At 38.3% G+C, this 25,947-nt stretch overlaps 2 protein-coding genes across 2 annotated transcripts; one reads left to right on the plus strand and one right to left on the minus strand.

The window, feature by feature from the left end:
• Window positions 1-72: 72 nt before the first annotated feature.
• Window positions 73-18,768, minus strand: LOC105834162 (SPEG neighbor protein). Its single transcript, XM_012676436.3, has 6 exons — window positions 17,625-18,768; window positions 12,733-12,902; window positions 8,840-9,050; window positions 5,434-5,561; window positions 1,014-1,182; window positions 73-783 (listed from the first exon to the last, which is right to left on the minus strand). The coding sequence occupies exons 1-6, from the start codon at window positions 17,662-17,664 to the stop codon at window positions 677-679; spliced, it is 825 nt and encodes a 274-aa protein (XP_012531890.1). The 5' UTR covers window positions 17,665-18,768; the 3' UTR covers window positions 73-676.
• Window positions 18,769-22,507: 3,739 nt separating this feature from the next.
• LOC105828144 (CDK-activating kinase assembly factor MAT1) lies at window positions 22,508-24,688 on the plus strand. The gene is made up of 3 exons (XM_012666357.3): window positions 22,508-22,846; window positions 22,950-23,073; window positions 23,164-24,688. The coding sequence occupies exons 2-3, from the start codon at window positions 22,950-22,952 to the stop codon at window positions 24,009-24,011; spliced, it is 972 nt and encodes a 323-aa protein (XP_012521811.1). The 5' UTR covers window positions 22,508-22,846; the 3' UTR covers window positions 24,012-24,688.
• Window positions 24,689-25,947: the final 1,259 nt, after the last annotated feature.

Here is a 25,947-nt window from a genome sequence, read left to right on the forward strand (position 1 = left end):
GCATATTACAATATTTTAGCGCATTACAATATTTTCAACAAAAATTTCATCTTTCTCGTTTTTTCTACTTTATGCCACACGAGACCGTTCTGTCGCTTTTGTGTTTCGGTACATCGCTATCGATTTTATTCTTATATATCTTTTATTACGTTATGATTTTTTTTTTTCGTTCCAAAGTACGATCCTCTCTCACGTCCATTACATTCGCCTGCAGACTTTTGCGAGATACGCTTATTGATGCAGACAATACGGAGGCGAAGTTTACAGTCCATAAAGAATATTTACGAATATTCTCACAAGGTATAAAGACTAGTTTGATTGAGGACTGTGTTACTTATATAAAACACTATTTTCCATTTAAAAATATTTGATGACACAATAAATCATAGGGAACGACGCTAGTAGCAGTCTTTGATAACAACATACCCAAACAATAAGTGTACATACAATGTAAATCACGTTATCGCGTAGAAAGAGTCTCGAACTTGTGCAGTTTATTTAATCGATCGTTTATTCAGACGAGCTGCGTTGAGTGAGAATTCAGAGCGGTAGGTAGGTAGGTAGGTTAGATAGGTAGTCTTCTCTCTTTCTCGAGGAAAATGGAATGATCAAGTGCGAAAGAAAAATCGAAAGAAATATATCCAAATCTAACATTTACAATGGTCCAGCTCTACGTCTAGTAAGGATGATTCAGGAAGGTCAAAAGCGTCGTCGAGATCATTACAAAAGGTAAATTGGCTAATCTGAGCTGCCCGCCGTGCTGCATCGCAGCTGGATGTTCCCCTGCAAAGCGGAAAGATTAATATTCCCCTTTTTCCACCCTTTTCTTTTCTATTAACGGTGAGCGCGGAGTGCGGCTCCGCGAGGTAATATTTATTTTCTCGCAATATACCGGATAATCGAGGCTGAATAGCGCATAAAGATTGCCATTAGGTACATTAAGCCGCCATACAGACGTTATAATAACAGCGTAATAACAGCAGGTGTGTTATAAGATTAAGAAGTATACATACCATTAAGTACGTGAACTAAGACTGTCTTTGTGTTAGCGTTACTGGGATGGCAGGTGTATTGTCCGCTGTCCGCCGGTTGAGCACGTTGAATTAAAAGGTATGACGTCGTTACCTCGCCCTTCTCCGTGATAACTGATACTCCGCCTCTCGGACTGTCATAATTGATCACCTGTCACGCGCAGATCCCGGAAAAATGTTATTCTAATTAAATCTCTTGTAACAGCTTATACAATAGTGTTCGACAAATCGATGAAAGGATCAATTAATTGGATGATTAATTAATCCTCCTCGTCGGAAAAAGATTCGGTTGCTGATCACCGATGTGATCAGCGTATGGCTCCGTAGAAGAGAGGGATGAAAAACTGCTGTAATAAAGTAGCTAGATTTTTTTTCACTCCGAACACAAGAATGCGAGAGACGTGAGATAAATTTCTAATTCCGTCATTCTCCGTACGAGAAGCTTGGAATTAATTCTCGCAAATGCATCGGGATACGTAAATTTAGTTTAAAGTTCGCGTTTTGTCGAAAAATTTCCTCTTCTCGGATAAATCTACTTAAATAAATGTGTTTTTTCTTTCACACGGCCGTAGTGCGCGGGTGTTATTGTGTTTATGTTTTTCGAATGTATTTTTCGAATATGGACGGATTAAAAACGGCAGCTCTCCTTCGCCCGGACTCGATCGCGTTTCCCGGTTTGTAAACTGGTGGAAATCCAGTTGTGAAAACTTTGGTGAAACCGATATAGCAGTTATCAGTTTATGTCTGTATTTCGCTGAAACTCATAATGTTTCAAAGCTGAACTTACGGCACTTTCAAAATAAACGAATCGTATGTCACTCTGTTGCAGAATGGATTTCAAAAACTTTCGACGGAGAAGTACTATAAATCCAAAAATACAACTGCAGCTCGGAGCAACTTGTCTGTTTTATATTAAATGTTGTTTTTCCATTATTTTCTTTCCCACACAGAGTCCGAGTACACCGCTTCGCGTTTCGTTTAGACGGCAATTTCTTTATTTGCCCCCTTCCCTCCTCCCTTAATAGTATTTTGCTGAATTTCGTTTTAATTTCTGTCCACATCGTTCACTTATTCCGCCTCTTAAATTTAGACAATTCGTTTTTTATTCTTCTCACGTCCGCTTAGAAATGGATTTCGATTCAATCATGCCGCACGCTTATTACATTTTGCAACGAATCCTATCGTTATTATCCGCAACGTCATGTATTCACGTAATGCATATTTATCGAGAGCCTACAATAGATTGCAACTTGCGCCTTCAATATTAAACAAACGAGCGGTTCATGTGCACATTCGGGTGTGCCCGTGGAAAATTGTAATATCCGAATATCTCCAAAACTGTTTGAGGTAACCAAAAATTCCGTCTAGTGTGTGTGTATGTACGCATGTTTCGTGTAAAAATTTCAAAGATCATGTATGCATTCCCTATACCGGAGACCGAAAAACTAAAAATATTTCATTTACTTTTCGCCCAGTATAAAAGCAAAATATTTTATTTGCATTTTGCTTTGCCAGCCAAATCAGATACAGCCCGTGTGAGTTTTTCTGAATCAAAATGAAAAGTCAATTATGAGGCAGGACCTCTGTATTTAATTAAGTTTCAATACGAGCGGAATTAATAACTGTTTTTAATAATTATTTCAAATATGAGCATAAATTCCTGCTATTTCACCTGCATGCCACTTGTACATATGCAGATTTTAAATGTCATTACCTATACGTAACGCACGCGTTCGTTTCATTTTTATTTCGACGGAGCTGACGAAGCGTTTTTTTTTTTTTTTTTTTTTAATAGCTTCTCGCTTTTATGGGGATTTTTCGCGTCTCTTAAAAATGTCTAAAAACGAGACACAGCGACACATTTGGCTTCCATTAAACCTTTGTTTAATGAAAGTTTTTAGCGCTTAACAGATAATATTAACATATTCTCATTTCATAAGCCGATCCAACATGCATCAGCGTTACATGCCGTTACTACGGCTACATGCCGTCACCGAATTCCAATATAACAATGGCACGACGGCTAAATGCTGTCGGCGGCCCACAAAATGTCTAAAATTCTGAAAATCCAAAATATCAAATTGATAATACTTATTATAATTGACATTAATATTTGTCAATAGCTATTGTTTTTGTAATTCTAAATAATACGTTTCTGAACAATACGTTTATTTTCCCGTTTTGACGCGGTACCGCTCTTTCCATTCTTGCGATTATAATCGCTATTTATAATTAATAAAAACCTCGGCGTCCTCCGCAGAAAAAAAAATGAATTTAATCCAATACTTTGTTTAAATTACAGTACGCGTTTTATTTTCTTACGGAAAGGTCGCGCGACATGTTTTATGCATTATTCCGCAATAATCTCTGCGTGTCTGAGCAGTCTTTTTTGCCGTCTGATAAACCTCAGCGTAGTACTTTCGAATCGGAATGCTTGTTTTCCGAGGCGGGATACGTACCGACGTCAAATAATGAGCCAAACCCAAGTTTTTTTCCCCTGCGATGTAACTTTGTTGAATTAGGGCGATCTTATGTAAGCCTTTTTATAATGAGGATACACAAAAGCGGATTACACTGTGGATAATACTGATTGCTCGGGGATCGAGGATGGGAAAGGGAGCGGATTGCGGCGAGTGGAAACACTCGCAGTTTGAAACACCGCTATCCCGCGGGTCACCGCGGATATGATAATTTTATTTCCTAGCAAATTATCAAAGCCTGAGTATTGGTTGACACATATCTTAATTTCGCTCGCAATTACATGTGTGTACATATAATGGTAAACGTCATGTAATTACAAACAAAATTAATGCACAGATGCCAGAAATCAATTGTACCAACCAGACGGTGCAGGAGCATGATTGCGCGTTTACCGATATTTATGCTACACACTGCGTATCTCAACATGCATAATTCTCCCTACGAACGGCGGGGGGGGAGTTAACTAGGTCATAGGGATGGAAGGAATGCGTGCGACGGGACAGACGGAAAATATGGGGCCAGCAGGAAATACTGCACGTCAAATTTTTCACTCGGGGGTTCGGGATATCGAGGCAGGATTGGCTAGCACGGATGCAATAGCGCCTAGACGGGATAGAAAGCGAATGATGAGACGGAACAAGTACACGAAGGGAAATCTCCTCGCGCGCGCACGCGGGCGACGCGGAAGCTTACGGGATCGAGGGCGACGGAACAGATGGGTTCGGAAAGGAAGAAAGTCAAATTCTGGGAAATAGACTAAGAAATAAAGTGACAGACGGACGGAAAAAGACTTGGACCCGCATGTGAGGATTGCAAAAATCGGATTGCGAAAAGAAAATCTTCAAATGAGACGGGAGGACGGAAGGGAAAAAGATAGCTGGCAAAAAGAAGGAAGATAAATCTTAGGGAGAAACTGCAGGGAACGTGAAAGTTGAGAAGAGATGAAAATTAATAATTAGGTTTGCAAAACGACGTTAACTGTAGATGAATAATTGTAATAATATATAATACGTAACTTGAATACATGTTACTTAAACTACGAAATAAATAATAATAAACATAAATGATAAAGTCTCGTTAAAAACTGGAGAATTAAGGAAATTTGTGCGACAAACTGTGTACTTAAATTAGATGTTATTGTGTTTATCTTGGAACACTATGCTGCAAATTGCGAGGAAATATCGATGGAGGGAGCTGGGAACGGGTAATAATAGGAAACAAAGATACAGTGCGCAATATTGGCGAGGAACATTACGAAACGGAAGGTACCGCGAGGACGACGAGAGAATTAATGCGATGAACTGTCGGTGGAGTTCGAAAGTAAGAATATAAGACCTAAGTAGAGAAGCCCGCGAGGTACAGAGACAGAAACACGGTCGTGGAAATAGGTGTTGTATAATGCGACCAGGGTCGGCAAAGCACACTAGAAAAACTTTACTCGGTAAAGGGAAAGAGAAGGAGGGGAGGAGAGCGCGGGGAGAGATAGGTTTTGAAGTTGAGAAATGAGACGGAGTTTCCGCGGTGTTCGTACATTTAAAAATTCAACAAGGAGAAACGCTCCGAACAGGTAATATTAAAATTAAAAGTTTTCCCTCCTCTCTTTTTCCCTCGATCTGCCCTCCCCCCCCCTCCGTCCATTTCTCTCTGTCTCTGTCCTCGGAAAACTTAGAATCTTAGATTTAAAAACTTGCTTAAAACGGGTCGTATGATAGAGTGAAGACGGAGTAGATCGAGTGTGAGCGTAAGTTGAATGGGAGAAGGTAAAAGAGTTATGGTAGTGAAGAGAACAATAGATTTAAGTTAAGCAACGCGTCCTAGTATGGGAAAACGGGGGATTAATAATTGAAAATTAATCCGCCGACACTTTTCTTTTACTACTTTCATCTTCGTCAAATATGAATCCAGTCTAATGATTACGTACCTCATGATCGTGAGTCCAATAAATGGTTAGGGGTGGTTCGGGACTGTGCCGTACGACGCAGGTCAAGTTCATAGTGCTATCCTTGTTTATGTACATTTCCGGTTCTCCGACGATCGACGTCACAGGCTCTATGGAGAACGAGAGGATATAACATATAATAGGGAGTATATTTAAATGTCTTATTAAATAATAAGTAGATATATTACATGGAAGTATTAGTTAAAAAATTGCACCAAACCAATTCTGAAGAAAAATCCAATAAGACATCTTGTATGGAAATTTAATATCGATTTAATGAATATTAATACTAGTTTATATTAATAAAAAAATCCAATCAAAAATCTTATGCAGAAATTTAATATTAAAATAATTAATATTAATATACTCGAGTGTTTCTATTAATATTAATACTTTTTTAAATATCGTTTTTTTACATCAACGGATAAGACGGAATTAAACGTGGTTTGTATTTAGATCTGCGCGAGATACGCGACAGATATTTAGTCTACTTCTCAACTTTAAAATTTAGTTTGAATTTAGATTACAAAGTTAAAAAATGTTATCTCTTGATTCGTAATTAAACCGTTTATGTATATTCTCTTGGAAGATATTAATTTTATTTCATAATCAAAATATAGAACAGTTTAAAAGAGATTTTGTCTTCATTCGAGAATGATTCTGTGACGAGCAAAATTTCAAATGATCCCAACACAATTCCTACGGGTTTTAGCCTTTAGGGAAATTAAATTGATCGAAACTGTAGAGAAAGTATGTTATATTTTTTGACTCATTAATCAAAAAGTTTTCACGATAACAAAGCTTGAAAATGGTTAGCGTTTTCGTTACACCATTTTTTAATATCGTGTTTTATCATTATTTTAGTAATATTCTGTTTTTTGTAATAAATTGTGACATTTTATATGACAATATATGATTTATTATCTCTTGTATATGTGAGAATGTTTTTTATATGTATACGTGTGTTTATCATAGTGTATGTGTGAGGGGTGAAATAAATATGCTACTATATAGCTTTTAAGGTATGCATTAAAAAATGTTGGGATAGCAACATATCATATTTATTTTTATTAATACAATATTTTTACTCGCTCTGTCACATAAAATTATATTTATAAATTGCTGATTCTGTTGCATACGCGTGTGTGTACCATAGATGAAAATAAGTATGTATTACTTATTGCTATCCCCACAGTTTTAGACATATACTTTAAAAACCACGTAATACTACATTTACCTCTCCTTCCGGGTTATGTTACGTATAACTGTTATGAACACACACTCAAACAAATGCACACATACTCAGACGGCATATGATTTATCATAAATATTTATAAACATTTATTACTATTTATTTTTTTAATAGTATATAAAATTTTAAATATATATTTATAGTTAGAAATAAATATTTATAGTAATATTTATTGTACATATTTCATAAATTTTTTTATTATATTTAAGATAAATCTTTATGATTTGTTCAATTTAAGAATCACAAAAGTATTCATAAAATATTTTGGTATGGTCTATTTACAAAATAATTATTATACGTATAAATATTTGGTAAATCTCTAATGAATACATATATTGTATGCTATACACACAAAACGTTTTCAATAAATCGTATATTATTATTTAAATCTCACAATTTATTACAATAATGATTTGGAATGTTAATTAAATAATAATAAAATATATTTCAAATGGTTGAAAATGAGCCATTTTCAAGCTTTGTGTTTATGGAGACTAAATTATTGAGTCAAAAATTACAATTTGTTATACTTTAAGCCAATTTCGCCAAGGACCAAAATCAGAATAATTGTGTCTTTATATTTACAAAGTTTCATAACTTTGTAATTAATGTAAAATTATAATTTATTTAACGAACTTCATAAAAATCGCAACGGAAAAATCCAATTCAAAATAAAAAGGATATTGCATATTCATAAAGAATTTAATAGCTCTAATTACATTTGTTTGTATCTATCAACTTTTGTTTTTATTGTATGATTTTTATATAAAATATTATTTTATATAAAATAAAATTGGAATAACAAGCTATTAAGAGTTATGAGTTTAAATTGAAATAAAAGAGACTTAAAAATCATAAAATTATACTTGATTAATTTTCCTCTGATTAAATTTACTCGCATTCTTCTTTTTGAAATTTTATATTGCTTCGCTACAATATTTAATTCATGGAAATTAATGCAAGTGTAGTAATGTTATTTTAACAAATAAGGATTTATAGATTAAAATACATTGAAAAGCCATGTAATTAATGATGAATTGCAATTCCATTAAGCACATTACGCTTGGTTTTTGTTTGCTTATTGTTTGTCATTACTATATTTAGGAGCATTGACATTATCGATCACATAAGATAAACAAGTGCAAGCACGATATCAGATGTTCTGAATGATAAACAACAACAAATGGATCATTATTAATGCATTACAACTGAGAGATTAATATCTCGCTTTACTATATCTTTAACCAGTTCTACCGTTTTTACTTCCGTTGTTGCAAATGCTGCAACCGAAAGAGAATTTATTGCCGTATATAATAATTCACTCTTCGCGTGAGATAGCGTCGACATAGTTCGACATACCGGAAACCAGATTAATTAGTATCAAAAACCGCCGGATTAATTTCTGTATAAATCGGAATGGGAGAGGAAACCGATACCAACGCCGGGGTATTAATATCAAGTTAATATTAAGTTCGGAGTCACGAAGCTAATTAAAGCCACTATCCGCGGGAATGAGCGAGCATGTATAATGATAGAAATTTATAATTCGTAAAGTTCGCGGGAATTGCAATCCCTATTCGTCTGCGGGCTCTCGTCTCCGCCGCGCCGCGCGCGAACTTCAACGAGCTTCATAAAAATCTCAAGACGGGAAATCTCCGACACGGTGGGAGGGAAGAAGTTAAGCGTCGATATCCCCCCGATTTCATAAAACTCGCGTATATATCTCGGCCGAATCTCACCGTTGATTTTATCCTTCCGGGTGAATTACCCGGCGCGCACGAGACGCGTAAGACCGCGGCGGGGGAGGGAGGGGTGGTGGACGAAACCACTCTGGGTCGCGTGTCCCATTGAGACGCTCCACGTGAATTAAGTCATGCAGTAAATCAGAGCCGGGGGCCCGCGGCGCGGCAAATGCCGCCGGTGTATCGCGATGCACGTGCGGTGCACATTAAGCTTCCGCCGCGGCAAATAGATATAGCGCCCAGCATCCGCCGCGACGCGCGGGCGAAATCAGCGCGCCGACGGCGATTCCACCGCCGCCGCGCGCTCCGGAACGGGCCGGTGAAAAACGAGAGGAAAGCACAATGAGAGAAAGGGGGGAAACACCGGCAGATACCGGCCAACTGCTATACTAACCGACGACGGAGAGGTGCATGGAATGACCTATGGGCGGCGTCGTCGACACTTGACACTCGTATGTGCCGGAATCCCGTCGTTGAGGGTATTTCACTTGTAGCGTCCAGTCCTCCGTGTGAGGAAAATGCGACGCGACGAATCTCTGGTCCGACGTGTACGTCTCGACGCCCACGGTGAGAAGATGGATGTCCCTGTGTCTCACCCACGACACCTGGAAGGAGAAGACAGAAAAAAAAAAGAAGAACGAAACGTACGTAACGGATACGACGACGTCCGCGGACGACGAGCCCGCCGTCCAGCGAAACGTTTCGATCGGGAGATTGCGCGCGCGGTATAATTTAAGCGGATTTCGATACACCGCGGACGTGTAAAAATGATCCCCACGCCTCCATTTGATAATGGAACGCGCGGAGTTTCGTTTTTCCATATATCGGTGACGCGCGACCGTTCCGCCAGCCGAAATCTCGTATTCGCAGCCCCTCCCTCTCTCGCACCCTTTCCGTCCCTCTCGATCGACGTGTAATTCGAGTTTTTCGCTCTCATCGTTTCATTCCTTTTTTTTTTTTATCGATAGCACTCGACATGTCTGTGTCTTACGTTTTCCGCCGCGCGTCAGAGGCGGGAGAAAACGGGACCGACGTGATTGATTTACATAAATGCGTTCGACGCGATATTATATTAACGTGTAACGTGAAATGCCGGGCACGTAGGATAAAAATGCGTATTCTCCCATAAAAACGGCTTCATTGAGTTTTGCACGCGTGCTCGGCGTACCGGAGGCCGATATGAAAAGGGAGGGGGAAAGGTGCGGGCAGGAGAATCGTAACGCGGCTTTTGTTCATATGACGCGGCAGTTACGATCTAGTGCTAATGAAAAGCGCATATTCGATTTTAGCTTTAATAGAGAGAACGAGGAATGGCCGTATGATTGCGTTTTCGCCTCCTCGCAACAAAAAAGTGCCTCGACCGCGGGCGAACTGGCGGAACTATTGTCGAAATAATTTTGGGAGGGAGACCGCCCATCTCGACGCTGATTAGAATGCAATTTAACGTTAACGTCGTATTTGGCGAGAAATTTGAAAATCTCTAGGAGAGCTGCTGACGAAAGAAACCATTTTTTTTCCCCCCCGTAGCCAATAACAACGTTAGAGTTAATTTCGCAGAACAATATGCATCTGAAATTTGTACATTTCGAAAATGTTTTTCCCTCGCGAACGAAATGACATTCGGACTGTTTAGAAAAAAAAATTTTTTTTTTAACTACCCGCCGTTCCAAATGCACGCGATTGTAAAAGCAAACGGAAATATTCAAAGCGCATTTGCATTACTTTCGGATATGGACGCGAGACGAGGCAATCATATCGCATAGTTTAGCTTGCACTGGCTGTAATTAAAATAGTTGAGCGGCCCTTTGTCGTTCCGCCTCAATAACACGGATTTGCTCGCGTGCTTGTCGACCTATATTTACCAACCGTGTGCAGCAGCAACATTAGAAATCTCGCGCGATTGCGCGAAATAGCGGGAGGAGCGCGTTTGTGTGTACGCGACTCCGCGAACGGAATATATACATATGCTTTACACGCTAAAGTGGAAACATCGATTTATCAATTTACGTCAAACTTGTACGTTCCCGAATACTTTGGCTAGCCATCGGAAAATCCGAAAACTTTTCACCTCTCCCTCCGCTGCCGTGATTACCGCGTACAATTGACTATTCCGCATGCGAAAAGTCGCGAAAGCGGGGAAATCTTAAGCTCTCGGAACTCTATTTTGAAAATGTCAATACGTGGATGCACGTTCACTTCAATTCTGACAGTGCTCGTGTGCTCGCACCACAATTTCCCGGTCGAGACGTACTTTCGTTGATGCATGTTGCGCGGTGGCAACACAGTAATAATAATAATAATTATGTACGCAATAGTCGTAATGCATAGAGGTTAGCATTAGTTTTTTTTTTTTAATGAAATACGACGCGTCTAAATCATAACGGGCAAAACGTTGTACGTTGCCAACCCGCGCGCGCGCGCGCGCGCTTTCAGTAATATTAGAAAAAACTAGCTTTCCCCACAATTAATTTTTCAGCGTGAAAATTCTCGTATTTATACACCGCGCTGATGCTGTTACTTGCATTAATAGGAAATTTTTTTTTGAATTTGCTGAAACTAATATAATTTTATAGGAACGCGTAAAAAATCGCTTTAATAAAAAAAAAAAAATTAATTCAGCCATCCGCACGCGGAGCAGCAAAATTTCACCGGAGAAAAAGGTATATATGCTTTCTTTTTTTTTCCTCTCTCTCTCTCTCTCTCTCTCTCTCTTTATCTGGCTCTAGATGTCGAAATTTTCGCGATACAATCTACCTATTAATTCGTCATTTGAAATAACAGGTTTTCCATTAAAATTTAACGCCTCTCGTATATATGAAACACGAAACGTGGAAAATTTACGCTGCACTGTGAAAACGTAATTCAACTACCTACATGGGCGCGGCAAAGAGACAGATTGTGCCGGTGAAATATAAAAAACGGTGTTAACGGAATAGGGACGAGCAGCGGTGCGAGCAAAAACTCAGACGCGAAAGATGCGAAGGGGGGAATGCGGCCTTTTTTCCTTCCTAGTTTTTGTTGAAATCTCTCTCGGGCGTACTGGCGCGCGCGAGAGTCGGACGCGCGCGCGAGAGTTGGAGCGAAGGAAAAAAGGAAGAGATATTGCAGTCTTGCCTATCCTCGTGGTGTTCTTTATATAAGTGCCTCGTGACGGGCCAACTTTATTATACATGTGAGGAAAAACACCGCGCGCGTATTATATACATAACAGGGATATGAAACTGCGCGCGGAGTCGAGCTAATCGCGTTTCGTGGCTCGTATAAGCGCCGATAGTCTCGCGCGCGCTTTCTCTCGGGCTCATTCTTGATAATTTATTCATAAACTTCTTCCTCCAAATGGCGAGCGCGCGCGCAATGTCGCAAATGATGCACACGTACACGTTTTTATCCGTCACGACCGCCTTAATCGTCGTCACGCCAAAGTTTTACTTCGCTCTTAAAAAAAAAAGAATAAATTGGCGTAAGAATTCTCGACACGTGTCAGTCAGTATATATATATATATATATACACGTACAAATGGGCGAGAAATAAGTCGCGAATCTAATAGACAGGCTTTTAATACAGGCGTCTAAAGTTGCCGTGTTCGTTTCGAGTCGATCCATTTCTGGTAAAAGTTTTCCGGAGTAAGAGTATCGCCGGTGGAGAAATATTTTTAGCACACTGACAGTCGATTTTGCGATATACCGGAGATAAAAGTGGCACTCGCGCGCAATGTACAATGCATATTACGAGACTAAAATTGTACATTTCTTCGATATTCACAATGGAATTTCTTTCAGCGTGCTAAAAGGGATGTTTTATGAAACTTCATCATTCAAATTTCACCATAAAGAGCTTAAAATAAACTTCCAGAATCGCTCTCTCTCTCTCTCTCTCTTTCTTCCTCTTTTCACCGTTACTTGTATTTCACGTCGATATTACTAAAATCTTATTATATGAAACTTTATTGGTTATTATAATAAGCGGGATAATGTTATTAGAATATAAAAGTACGTCGGCTTTGTGAAACGGCAGTTCAGTCGTTATTAGGATATTCCAGAATACTGCTACATCTCCTTTATCCTTACTCCTAATCCCTTTACGGGGTTTAATCTAGCGAAGATAGCATTGATTCTAACAATCGCGCCGCGAATACACTCATATTTAAATAAATTTCACTTATCTAATTCATATCACGTACTCGACGTCGGGATAAAACAGCGGGATAATACAGCGTTACGTTTTCCTACAAAAGGCTCGCTTTTCGCGAGCGGCGCAAAGGGAGGATACTCGTGTCTCGTACTCACCGTTCGGTCGCCTAAATTTCGTACTCGGCAATTCAGCGTCGCCGTTTTCCCGACGAGGGCTGTCACGTTGCGAGAGACCGAGACATCAAAGTACGGCCCTCGATCGAGCGGCTCCGATGCACGATTCTCGTGTGTCCTGTGATCGGCCGTGCAACGGGTGGGTCCTTGCACTTTAAAGCAAAGGCTACGTTGTATTTGTATTGTCTTAGCGAGAGAACTACACACAAAGAGAAAGAGAGAGAGAGAGAGAGAGAGAGAGAGAGCGAGAGAGAATGGAATCCTTTAGCGCGCGCGGCAAACGATCGCGCGGGGATGTAATTTACACCGCTCGCGGAAAGATCAAGAAGATATATTATCGCTGGTTCCGTTTGAGCGCGCCGGAATCACCGATAAAAAAGTTCGTTTCGTTTTCCAGTCAATTAGGCGAATTAACTTTGGATCGGGATATTATGCCGTGTCTCTGTAATACTCATCCGACAAAAAAGCGAGAGACAATTCCCCAGATAAACGTTTCAAAAGGCGCTCGACTATTTTTCAAACCTTCTTTGAATACTTTTTCAGACACTCGTGGATTATCTATATCGTTTGCGGAATCGTTATTATATGCGCTGCGTAATAAATAACAATGATTTATTAAAGTACACACAGTCCGCGGAGTAGGTCATAGAAAAAAGTTGTTCCCGGGTTAACGGTGTTCTTTAATTCTTATTGCGCGATCTCTCTCTCTCTCTCTCTCTCTCTCTCTCTCTCTCTCTCTCTCCCTTCCTCTCCGCAGAATAACATAAAATTAAATACACGTTACACACGTAATACGAAATGTATAAATAACTCATGTTTTACGTAAAACGTTTTGCATATTACGGAATATAATTTTTTACAAATATTTCAGAGGTCGTATGATGATCTTGCAAAAACCGATGATAAATTAAATTTACCTTTCTCCTCATTTCTCTTTAACGAGTGTTTTAAAATGCGAATTGTAAATAGTACTATAAAATAAAATAAAATTGATGTTTTTATCAGGTATTCTTTGCATGACTTTTTAATGTCGTTACCGGGGGAATTTTTGTAACGAAAGATTTTTCCTCGTGACCACAAAAAGAAACTAGAACCAGCAAGATTGCAACAGTTAAAAAAAATGAGGACATCTTTCTAAAGTCAAATGGAGAACAATTTGTTTGGGGTAGAGAAGGTCCGATTGAAAATATCTCCTTTCCGGCCAATATATATTGTTGAAAAAAAAAGGTATATTAGAGAATCATGTGTTTATTATGTCTATGTCTTTCTACAGAATGTTTCAATATTAACAATTAGTAGTAAATTGGCAGATTACTTTTGTCAACATTTCTCATTAAGCTTAGAGTCGATTCTTTCTTAGTGAAAATGTCGAAGGTTGTTATCTCCGCCACAATTTCTCAAACTTCAATATTCAATATCTTAGCAGTAAAGTTAAGCTGAAAAAAGTTGAAATCCTTCTTTCGGAATAAATTCAAGTTGTACGACGAATAATGTTCCACTAGCTGTTTGCGTCTCTAAGATTTAAATCGCGCAAACCCCTTCATTTGCATAATTCAAGAACTTCTGGTTTCTTTATCGCGATGTTTTATAATCAATTTGGTTTTATCTCGTTTTCCCCTTCGGGAAAACTATTTTGCACTCAAATTTCCTTAAAGAGATTTATTCTTTCTATCAAAAAGTAACACGATGTCTATCGTGTTTTACGCTCCCTCTTAGCTGCTTTCTTTCAGACTCCTTTTTGAATCTTGACACCAGGAGAAGAAATTTTAAAAAATTCGTGAAAATATTTCATAAACTGATGTGCACTCTGACTATCAACAAATGCCTATTTATTTCTCATTGAATTGGATGAGCTTTGTATGAAACATTGAATTGTTATATTCAACATTTGTTCGTAAATACAATTGTGTTCTAATTCAATATCATTTCGTAACATAATGTCCTCGTATTAGATTCATAAATAGCCATAAAATAACCATATCGCAAATTGACACAGCGTGAACTCTCTATTAACCGTTTATCAAGTTCCTCAACGTTGTGAATCGTTCACCGTTCAGGGAGTTCGTAACTTTAGTCGGACGTTTTCCGTAAATACATACATAGCGTTTGTATGTACATACATGAACGCCAACTTGAGGATGAGCGCGCCATCTCCATCCTCCGTTAATAGCAAAAATGTGTAACAACGCGAAAGAACTTTTTATACACAACAAACGATATTATACGCATATAAGAAACGGTATATATGTGTAGAGGGACCATGTACGCGTTTTCTTTCGTACCGAGAAAATTCCGGTCGCGATATCGGCAACACAGTTTTCGAATCCGATAAGAACGTCGTCAGAAAATCGTGCGTTTAAAAATAAATGTGGCTCCAAAAGGGTAACTTTAAAGGGATGCAGGTAGTCGCGCGAGTAAATATTTACCTTCCTACGCTTCCGTGGGATTTGCACGGCCCCGCATATCCTATACGTTAAAATACATATCAGAATTTCCACTCCCTTCCCTCCGGCTATTTCCCCGCTCAGTTCTACAGTCACTTTTACAACAGTGTACAGTGGATTTAATTTCTTTGCTTGTTTCTTATCACGTTGTTGTATAAATTCAGTTCATTTTGCAGCAGCAGCGACTAATTGCGCGTTCACTCCGGAGTTCCGGAGTCTTAAAGCACAATCCCAATTTAATCTCGAGCCAGAACTAAAAACCATCAATGTTAGATACGCCGTAAGAACGTTTACGTCGTCTTACGGAATATCCCATTTCGGTTAGTGGATTAAAAAAAAAATCCCATCTTTCAAACTTTTACTCAATTTTGGCGATTCACGCGCGAAAAATATCAGTTTACAATTTCGTTTTAAATCCCTTGTTTGCGCTAATATGAAAAGTAATCTCATAATACGCGCCCCGGATTTTTTGCTTATTTCATCACTCTTTTATATATATTGTTTTTTTTTTTAATCACTTCTATGCGCTTATACCAAACACAATAAATATTTTTCTATTTTTCTAATAGAGAAAAGTGAATAAAAGCGTATCATATTTTATTTTTCAAAAATTTAAAAATTGTTAATTCTCTGCGCACGACTATAAAAAGAAATAAAAAAAAAAACAAAAACTATATATAATATTTTTGCGCGAATTATTGAGTGGTTGGTTAAATGGTGCTTGTAGGTCGATAAAATTTTTGTCCCAAAGAGCAAAAATTCAATACAACGGTCTCCATGGTACCGCTTACTGTTGAATGAACAGTAAGGCCAAGCTAAGCTAAAGGCCAAAATCATTAAAACTGCTGAAGCGATAGAAATGAAATTGTACAGTTCTTTTATATCGTAAAAGAAAAAAATAAATTGAATGAGAATACACGTGAAAGCTTCAACTGACACATTTTATGACATTTTTCCACATAACGATGATAAGGTATATGATGAACCGTTTTAGAAATTGTAAACCAAGTCTCCCCTTCTTGGCTATTGTAACGTTGAAGAGAATAAAGATTATGTAATAAACTGATTTAGGGGATATTTCGCGTTTCTACCAAGAAATTTAAAAGCTGAGAGTTTCGACGCTTGCCAAAAAAAAAAGAGGAGGGACATTAAATAACAGTATACTTTCTACAAAACTGCACGATGTATAGAGAATCAAATCGAATTTTGCGTTCGCACTTTGGGATTGCGCTTTCATTGACCGTGGCCGTCCATTACGTCGTGATATTATACCTTGTCTCATTACATTACGGTACATAAGGACTTTCGGGTTAATTGCTGCATAAACCCGTATTTTGGACAAGGCTAATGTTAATACTAAGTTATTACGAAGTTAAGACTAAGTTTGGGAGCTAACTAAACCCACTGTAATATACCGTCGGCACCCTCCGCCGTCGGGGGTTAGATACATAATATTACATGGCGCGGCTTCCCGCGAGGAAAAGGGGAGGGAAGATATTCACCGCGTATCGCGAGACAGTAAAAAGACGGTTTACACGCCTCCCCAACCTTACGTGCCTCGCGTAACGTCGTTAAATTACTTTGCAAAGAAGAGAAGTGGCGGTTATAGTGCTCTCGTACGCGCCCGCTAAATCATAAATCTAATTTCGCCGCGTCTCGTATTAATCGAACCGAAAACACGTCGCGGCAAATACAACCAACGCAACGGTCAAGGACCGTTTGTCGGGTGAACGACCATCGACCCTTATTTTTGTGTTCGTACAAAGCGCACACTTAAAAATAAATGTATACGTATTTGTGATCATCACGTAAATTAAAACGGTTGTTTGAAGGAATTTATCGATCGCTCCCTCTTTCTCTCCTCTCTCTCTCCTCTCTCTCTCTGTCTATTAATTTTGCCAATACATTCCTCTTGCGAATCTTAAATGCGATACATTTCTCAGCTAACGATGTACGAATTTTTCCGAAATTTTCCGGCGTATCATTTTTCTTGGGATTATCCCGAAACTACATGCAAAAAGAGAGAGAGAAGAACGAAAAAACTGGAGCTTATAAAAGCCACGAAAATTCGCACGTTCTTTTCCAGGCCAATTACGTGAATAGAATTAATATATACGCGTAAATGAGCGGAAACGATTTCATTTACGTGACAAAATTGACAAAATTGACAAAATTGCGATTTCGCTAAACGTATTTATCGCTCGCGCTGTTTCGCGAGGCTGTTGAATGTTTACGGGTCATACGTATTATTTGCCGAAACACGGACTCCGCTTTCGCGGCGATTGCACATTGAGGGAGGAGGGAAGGGAAATAGGGGGGGAGGTAGAGATTTGGCGATTGTGCCGTGTCTGTGTCGGCGACGTGCGAGTGATTGACGACACGAATCGCGCGGCCAGGCGATTTCCGAACGCGATTTATAATTCGACTCACCCGAAACCAGCAGACCAAGGGTCAAGATTAGACACCTCATTTTTTATCTCTCATAGTCGTTTTCTCGGAGGCGATGCCGGTCAATTTCTTCCTCGTGCGCTCCGATCTCCGATCGATCCTCGGGGTTCGGGGAGATCGAGGGGGGGGGGGGGAGAGGGAAAGGGAGTGGGTGAGCGATTGCTCGCAGGCCTGTAAAACGACCCGCGAATTTCGTACTTTGCACGGCGAAAATTGGCAACGGCAACGTGCGCCGGGTGGCGGAATCAGGGCGAGCTTATCGGCGGACAAATCGACGGTCGCCGGTTTTTCTCGTCGCCTCCTGCACGCTCCATGGGACATCCGTTACGTCTGCCTCGGACGATCCGCTGCTTCGAGTGCTGCTATTCCCGCAGCACGATTTCTCATCTCGCGACGACGACGACGACGACGACGACGACGACGACGGCGTGCGATCGTTATTATTTCCCTCTTTCCATCTCGCACTCAGCCCGCATAGTCCCGCTCTCTCGAGCCCGCTTAATTCGCTAACAGCTTCGTGATCTAGATTCGCGTAATTGAAAAGCGCCGGCGGGGCGTGATACGTGCATCCCTCCAGATCCTTGTCTCACCCCCACGTTTTCCCGTCGTCTTATCGTATACTACTACTCCCGGCAAAGTCACTCGCTGATCATCGCTCACGTTGCCGTTCGAAGTAATCAACGTGTGTTTTACTTCTCCCCGCCACTCCTCCCCCGGGGGGGGGAGACGCAAATCGAGTAGTCGAGCCGCGATTCAATTTCACCCTCCTTCACACGTTCCGCTTGATGATCCCCCGGCTCCGTCGGGGCGCAAAGAGATCGGCATCGGCAAGGCGGGACGAGAGGGCCGACGGGCCCTCTCCGAAACGCGCTTGTCACCAGGAAGTCACGCGACCAGAGTCCACCGTCCGTTTCCTGTCGGCGACAGGCGTGTCTCCGGCGCGTCGCGGCGCCGATCGAGCGGCCGGTCGCGCGCGGCGCGGCGACGATCGACACGCGCGGCGGCCCTCCTTCTCTCTCGCGCGCGCGAAAGGGGATGATCGCGGGCGGACGTGCGGCAGATCTGACGAGGAGCGTCAACTCCGTTGCACGGACAGCCGAGCGAAACTGAGGAGGACTGACAGTGCGTGCAACGCGGCTTTGCGCGGCCCTGCGCGGCCCGGGAGAGACGCCCTGCCATCTATCCTCCGCTACACGCCCCGCTCTCTCGTCCTCGCGCTCGCTCACTCACTCGAAGGGGGGTGCACTGTGCGAGTAGATGAGGGCGATATCCCTGGCGCAAGCGTGTATCTCTCTTCGTTTTATCGCCATCGTCGTCGTCGTCGTCGTCGTCGTCGTCGTCGTCGTCGTCGTCGTCGCCGTCGCCGTCGCCGTCGCGCACGCTCTTCCGCGCTCTCTCCTTTCCCCTGCCAGCCCCTCCCCTCTCTCTCTCTCTCTCTCTCTCTCTCTCTCTCTCTCTCTCTCTCTCTCTCTCTCTCTCTCTCTCTCTCTCTCTCTCTCTCTCTCTCTCGCTCTCTTCCACAGCATCCCTAGCCGGGAATCCGGGAATCGAATACCGCCCCCGCGAGATACCACGGCGCCGATTAAACTTGGCAGCAGATCCTATAAGATTCATCCCCGTGTTTTTTCCTTTTCCCATCCCATCCGGTGTATGTACCCCGCTTCTGCCACTTCTTGTCGAGTTTAGGATTGTTGGTCCAGTCGGTCGGAATATCTCAGAACGCATGGAAATTGTATATGCGCGTGTACACATGTCGCGGTTGTTTTCTCGCCGGTATTTCGCTCCTCTTTATACAAATAGTGACGGCACGGGGGGGGGGGGGTGGAGGCAGGACGGCGACGGGGGAGGCGCAGAATTGAACGATTTAAATATCGTGCGCCGCGCGACGCCTTTTCCATGCCCTCTCTCCTTTCAGCCGTTTATTATTTTCATTGGAAATGTCGTACTTTGAGAATTTAATTGAAAATTAATCAAACTTAATTGAAAATTCTCTATTTAATTCTTAAAGAATTAAAAATATTAAATGAAAAATGAAACTTTATGAAAAGTTACGTAAAATTAAATATTGAAAATGTTCCCCCCCCCCGTCAAAACGTTATACGAAAAGTACCCACTTCTTTATCTTGGAAATTTTTTATCACATCTGCAAATTCAAAACATGTATAGGTTTCGTTGCAAATTAATCTAAAGTCCATTTTATTAACGTTAATTAACTGCTCCACGTTTCATTACTTGTACTTTGTTTGTAATTTTCCGTTGTCCAACGCAAACTTGCCGCGCTAATTAACAGAACTCTTATGTTTGTCTAACATTGGAAACAATAATAATGACTACGTTGTACTTTTGCAGCTCCTATACATAGGCATCGCGTATTTCTCAGTTTCCTCCGTTGGAACAAAACCGCGTACTGACAATTCGCCGTGCGGTTTCACGAGACGAAAACGAAATATCTGATGTCGCTTCAATATTTTCTCACGAATTCCTTAAAACCATCGAACACGTTAAGGAAAAGGAATCCGAGGCATCCGAAAGCTTTTCGCGTCAACGAACCCCGAACGTTTGTGACCGATATGCATCACTTGGCCGCGTTTCGCGCCTATCGGTTTTGCTTTCACTTTTTTCCAAACGCACTCTCCCTGTGTGTTTAGGGTATAAATTTTGCAGCAGTACTTGGTGCAGCGAAAATGTCGCTCTCTTCGTACCGTTTTTGTGTCGGGGTAATATTTCGCCCTTTGATCGCTAATCGGCTTATTAGCTCAATCCTTTTTCCTCGCCGGCGGCTGGGTCGCTACTTTACGTTATGATTTTCGCTATTTCGCTTCACAGCGTGCAAGTATCGCGCGGTGAAACTTAATCAGTCGACTAGTTTCAACAAATAAATATTCAATAAACAAACGCCCGTTCGACGGTGAAGCAACAAATTAGTTAATAAATTCGATTATGCTGCAAGTTTGCGGAACTGTCAGGAAGGTTCGTGTTCATTAAGCGTGTCTGTTGAATGTTATCTTTGTTTCTTCTTTTTTTTCTCCCTTTGCAATCTACTAAAACGACAATATTTAACAATTGTTACGGCGGGGCACACGATGAATGTAAAGCGAGAAACAAAAGAGCGGAGTAACCTCGTAATTTTGCAACTCTTGTTTTAAAAATGAACGCGCACATCAGGCTCTTGCAGATCAGAAATGAGAGAAGTGGTAAATTTGCCCGAGAAAATATGCATATTATTTTTACTTCTTTCTTTCACCTGCTGACGCATGTAAATAATGTAATCACGCACCACCCATAAATTCAAGAAACAAGTGCAATCTTGTTATAGTACATTTCACAGCGTTTCATATATAGCGAATTTGATTTATATATAGCGAGTATTTTTTAAATTATATACTTACATTTTTTATTTACAGTGCTCTTTATTATTTATTATACCTTATTATTTATTTTATTTGGAAATAATACATTCCATGTATATATATGAATGTAAAGTGAGAAGACCGAAATAGCCCCGTAATTTTGCAACGCTTGTTTTAAAAATAAATGCGCACATCAGGCTTTTGCAGATGTATGTATATGTGTATATATATATATATATATATATATATATATATATATACACACAATAAAAAAGGATTTTATATTTGTATTTAAATTTTTCTGTGTAAAAAGTTTTTAATTAAATTTTAACGCAGTTATGTATTATGTTAACATATCGTTGTTATGTGTTTGAGATTTTTGTATGTTAAATAAATATTAATCATTTTCAAAAATTAAAATAACACAATTTATATGTAAATACATAAATTTTTGCTATTTTATATGTTAAAGTAAACAGATAAATTATTTTATTTTTATTTTTATAACAGTTGCCATCTGTTAAATGGACATATTTCTCGTTTTATAAATCATAAAAAGAACCTTGTTTTCTATTGTTTGGTTTTCGCCAAGATTTTCAATACATAGATTATGTCAATTTAACATTCTAATTTCATAAAACCCATAAATAACTATTTCGTTCAAATATTAAAATAATATTTTATTTTAATTTCTTTTAACATTATACATATGTCAGTAACATAAACTTTGGTTCTTGATATCAAATATTAAAATTTTGTGTTGAAGATCTTACATATTATTTGTTATTAATTTTAACACATTTGTTTCGTTGCATGTTAAACTGACACAAAAATTTAAGAGAATAAATTGGAACATGTAAAATGTATTAAATTTAACATAAAATTTTTTAAAATGCATTTATTTTATATGTATATCAATAAAATGAAATATGTATAAAGAGAATAAATTAATTTTATTATCTAGCTCAATTACAATTTAATAAAGTATATTGAAAAAAATCTTTTCCAACACATTTATGTATTTATATTTTTATATTTTTTATATTTTTTGGAAATTTTTTTCTGTATGAAATATACTATTTTTAAATAAAATAAATTTATACATTTATATAATAATTATAATAAATATAATAAATTTATATAATAAATTTATTAACATTTATAAACATTTATATAAAAAATATAATAAATAGAATAAATTTAATAGTAAAAACATTAAGTTTCCTTAGTTCATCAATTTTTATTGTAACAAATTCGAGAACGGACGATTACATATATATATATTTTTACTAACAAAAATCATTGTTTGGTTTGTGTGTATTATTTTCTTTTAGTTTCGATATTCAACTCTTTTCTATAAAAAATCTATTAAAAAAGTAAAAAATAAGCAAACAGAATAAATAAACGAGAACACATCAAAATGCGAAACGAATATTTGTGTAACAAACTTCGTTTCTTCTAAAGTTTGAAATTGCATTACTCAATACAGTCTATCGATAGATGATTTGATAGTGTTCGAGAGACCGAAGCGTACGTCGAGAAGTAGCAAGTAGTTTTGGCTATGTAGTGGTCTGTTCTTTTTCGCTGCACTGCTACACTGGTGCAACAAGTTAGAATGAGAAAAAATATATTTGTCTCACTTTAACTTATTGCACCAGTGCATCAGTACAGCTAAAAAGAACAGGCTTAGGTTATGTTGTCAGAGTCGTATGGATCGTGTGCAACTGTATATAAACCACATTATTTAAATATGATATTAGAACGTAATATTAGGTAGTTTATGAGTGGCAGTCGGTTATACCAAGCAATTACCTCAACATTTAATTTTGTGCGAGAAATAATAATATTTACAATGTAAGTTAAGATTTATTGCGTTTGCACTGTAATCTAACCTATTCTAAGCTTTTGTAAAAGAAAAGTCTTATCAAGTCTGTTTTATTTTTTCCTCACCTCAAAGATGGATGAGCAAGCGTGTCCGCGGTGTAAAACCACCAAATACCGAAACCCATCGTTGAAGATGATGGTGAACGTCTGCGGTCATACGTTATGCGAAAACTGCGTGGATCTGCTCTTTCTAAAAGGTCTGGTTTACTTCCATAATTATTTTTTACATTTATATTAATGGAAGTAAAAAGTATCATTTTAATAATGCTGACGATTAAATTACTTAGGCTCCGGATCCTGTCCAGAATGCAAGATTCCACTGAGGAGAACAAACTTCAGAGTTCAAATGTTCGAGGATTCCATGGTTGAGAAGGAGATGAATATAAGGAAACGTATCCTACGAGATTTCAATAAGAAGGAAGAAGACTTTTCTACGTTAAGGGAATACAATGATTATTTAGAGGAAATTGAGACTATAATATATAACCTGGCCAATAATATTGACGTAGTTGAAACGAACAAGAAGATAGAGCAGTACAAAAAGGATAACAAGGAGCAAATAGCAAAAAGTAAGTCAAAGCTTGGCAGAAACGAGTACGAGCTAGAAGAGATAATAGAACTGGAGAAGCAGAAGGAGGAAGAGAGGAGGATAGAACTTGTGAAGGAGGAGATCGAGACGAAGAAGAGAAAGATTCGCGAGAAGGAGGCTCTGATCGACGAGTTAACGTTCTCCGACTCTAATGCCAAAAATATCGTTGAATCCTTCGCCTCTGCAATACAGACGCAGAAAAAGGAAGCAAAAACAGCTCTATCGTCTACCGTTAGAGCAACTCAATTTAGCACGGGAATTAAATTTGGTAATCAGACAAATCAGAACTACTTATCGGTGCCAAAGATAGAAGAGGGACCTCTCTACACTTACACGCCCATTCGGCAGCAAATAGAAGGCCCGTCGCCGCCCACCTGGCGAGAGCTTCAAGCTCGTGGATACGTTTCCCATATACGTAACGAATGTCAGGTCGAGAGAGCGGGAGGATTCAGGGCGCACGTTGCATGCCTACGAGCATTACAGGAAGCGATGGCTGGCCTGTACCACAATCCTTCGCAACGACAAGCGGAATTCGCGCCTGTATGACGTAAAATATTTTCGAATAACGAATGTGATACGTATCCGTGTTTTCCCTAACTTTTTCATGATGCTAAATATTGCTTTAAGCTTCAGCTGTCGAAATAAGAATCATTATTTTGGTTTGTCACATAAAAAAGAAAGTGTTAATTTGTCATGCAATGACAGTGCCTTGAGTATGAATTGATTCGTGTATGATGCATTATAGTTCAAATTACCACTTCTGTCATCAGAGAGCGTTGATTTTCTGTTTTGTGTTAAATGTAAATAGATTTCTCATTTTTAATATAATTTTAATGTTTATTACTTAAAGTAAATTCCATATCGTTATATTTTGTGATACGCATTTCTTTGCGATCAAAGAGAACAAAAAATTTTTTTCCATAAAAATGGTTTATGTTTTACTTAACAAAAACGCGATGTAAAACATCAACATTGTTACAAATGTCGAGATATTATGTAATATATGTATATATGAATATATATTACATATATCATAATATATAATTCTGCAAAGAGGAAAATAAACTTTTGTGATTTGTATGTCGGTGTTGTTTGCATTGAATTGATTATGTATTTATAATTGTGCTTAGAATTCATCTCAATTTGTCTCAATTTGTAATAATTTGTCGTTATTATAGCTTATATAAATCTATGTTATAGATATAAAAAATACTTTTGTTAAATATAATTGTAAGATATTTGAGTCGGAAAGACTAGTCTAGGTAATGAAATACTTAGAACCGTAAGGTTCTAATCAGTTAGGGACCGATGGATCCCTGGTTCCACAGGCTCTCTCAGCATTACGTCACTACTCCAATTATCCTTATTTCTATTCCGTCCGCTCGTAAGTCCCTAACTGATTAGAACCTTGCGGCTCCTTCATTATTAACCGACAAGAATCTTCCGACTTGAAATATCTTGCAGTATAATCACGTTTTCTCTGAACCTTTACCCACTGTTGCACTCTTTATAAATTGCTCCATTAGACCCGCAGATGGCAGCGTTAGCCTCGTAATATATTAATAGAAAAAAAATTAGTGTCACGAAAATATATAACAAAAATATATATTTTTTAAAGAGAAGAAAAATAGTTTATCAACAGAAAAATTTGACATTGTAAATATTAACGAGAAAAGCTATAAACATAGATTATTTTATTTTGTTAATATTATAATGTTGCAGATTAATAAAAAAGTAAAAAATCACATATTGAAACGAATAAACATGTTTATATAAAAAAATATTTATAAAAATTAGAGTTTATATATTAGAAAAGGCATTATAATTATGGTTCTACAAAGTAATTTTTCTGTATTACTGCAATAACCGAAATAAATATTTATCTACTTCAATCTTTATTTTTCTAAATTTTCAATTTTTTTAAAGAGCTTTTAATTTAAATTTTTGTTTTTAGTCGCACAAATTAGTACGAATTCAGTAATTTATTACATAATAAATTACATAAGTGTCAAAGTACATTGATAAGTAATTAATTGAAGTCAATATAAACGTCTGTTTTGCTGTATTTAGAAACAGGATCTTTAAATATTTGATACGTTTTATTATTTGAACTAAATAATGAAACATGTTTTTCTCATTTCCAATTAAAAAATGTAAATATTATCGTATTTAAAAGCAGATCTACTGTAATAAATACTTTATCGATTATTTCGCAGAGCACATGCGTCATTTTATTTTGTAATTTATAATTCATAGTTCTGTTATATAAATTGGAAGTAGAATGACTTTGACGAGTTCAAATTTGATGCAGAAATTATTTGTATGCTTATGCAATAACGAATATACAATTAGCACATTTTCATTTCAATAGCATTGAGATATTGATTTCAATCTATGATATTATAAATTATGCGTTATATAATGAAAATCTCGGAGATTGAAAATTATATAGATTAATATTTCTAAGCGCGTAATGAGGGTA

Source organism: Monomorium pharaonis, chromosome 11, assembly GCF_013373865.1.
Source record: "Monomorium pharaonis isolate MP-MQ-018 chromosome 11, ASM1337386v2, whole genome shotgun sequence".
Classification (NCBI taxonomy): Eukaryota; Metazoa; Arthropoda; class Insecta; order Hymenoptera; family Formicidae; genus Monomorium; species Monomorium pharaonis.

Coding starts and splice junctions, on each gene's coding strand:
- LOC105834162 (XM_012676436.3), bottom strand. CDS start 17,664: ATGAGGTGTCTAATCTTGACCCTTGGTCTGCTGGTTTCGG. Junction 9,051..12,732: donor GAAATTTAGGCGACCGAACG/GTGAGTACGAGA, acceptor TTCTCCTTCCAG/GTGTCGTGGGTGAGACACAG. Junction 784..1,013: donor CTTAGTTCACGTACTTAATG/GTATGTATACTT, acceptor TCCGCTTTGCAG/GGGAACATCCAGCTGCGATG.
- LOC105828144 (XM_012666357.3), top strand. CDS start 22,950: ATGGATGAGCAAGCGTGTCCGCGGTGTAAAACCACCAAATACCGAAAC. Junction 23,074..23,163: donor GGATCTGCTCTTTCTAAAAG/GTCTGGTTTACT, acceptor TAAATTACTTAG/GCTCCGGATCCTGTCCAGAA.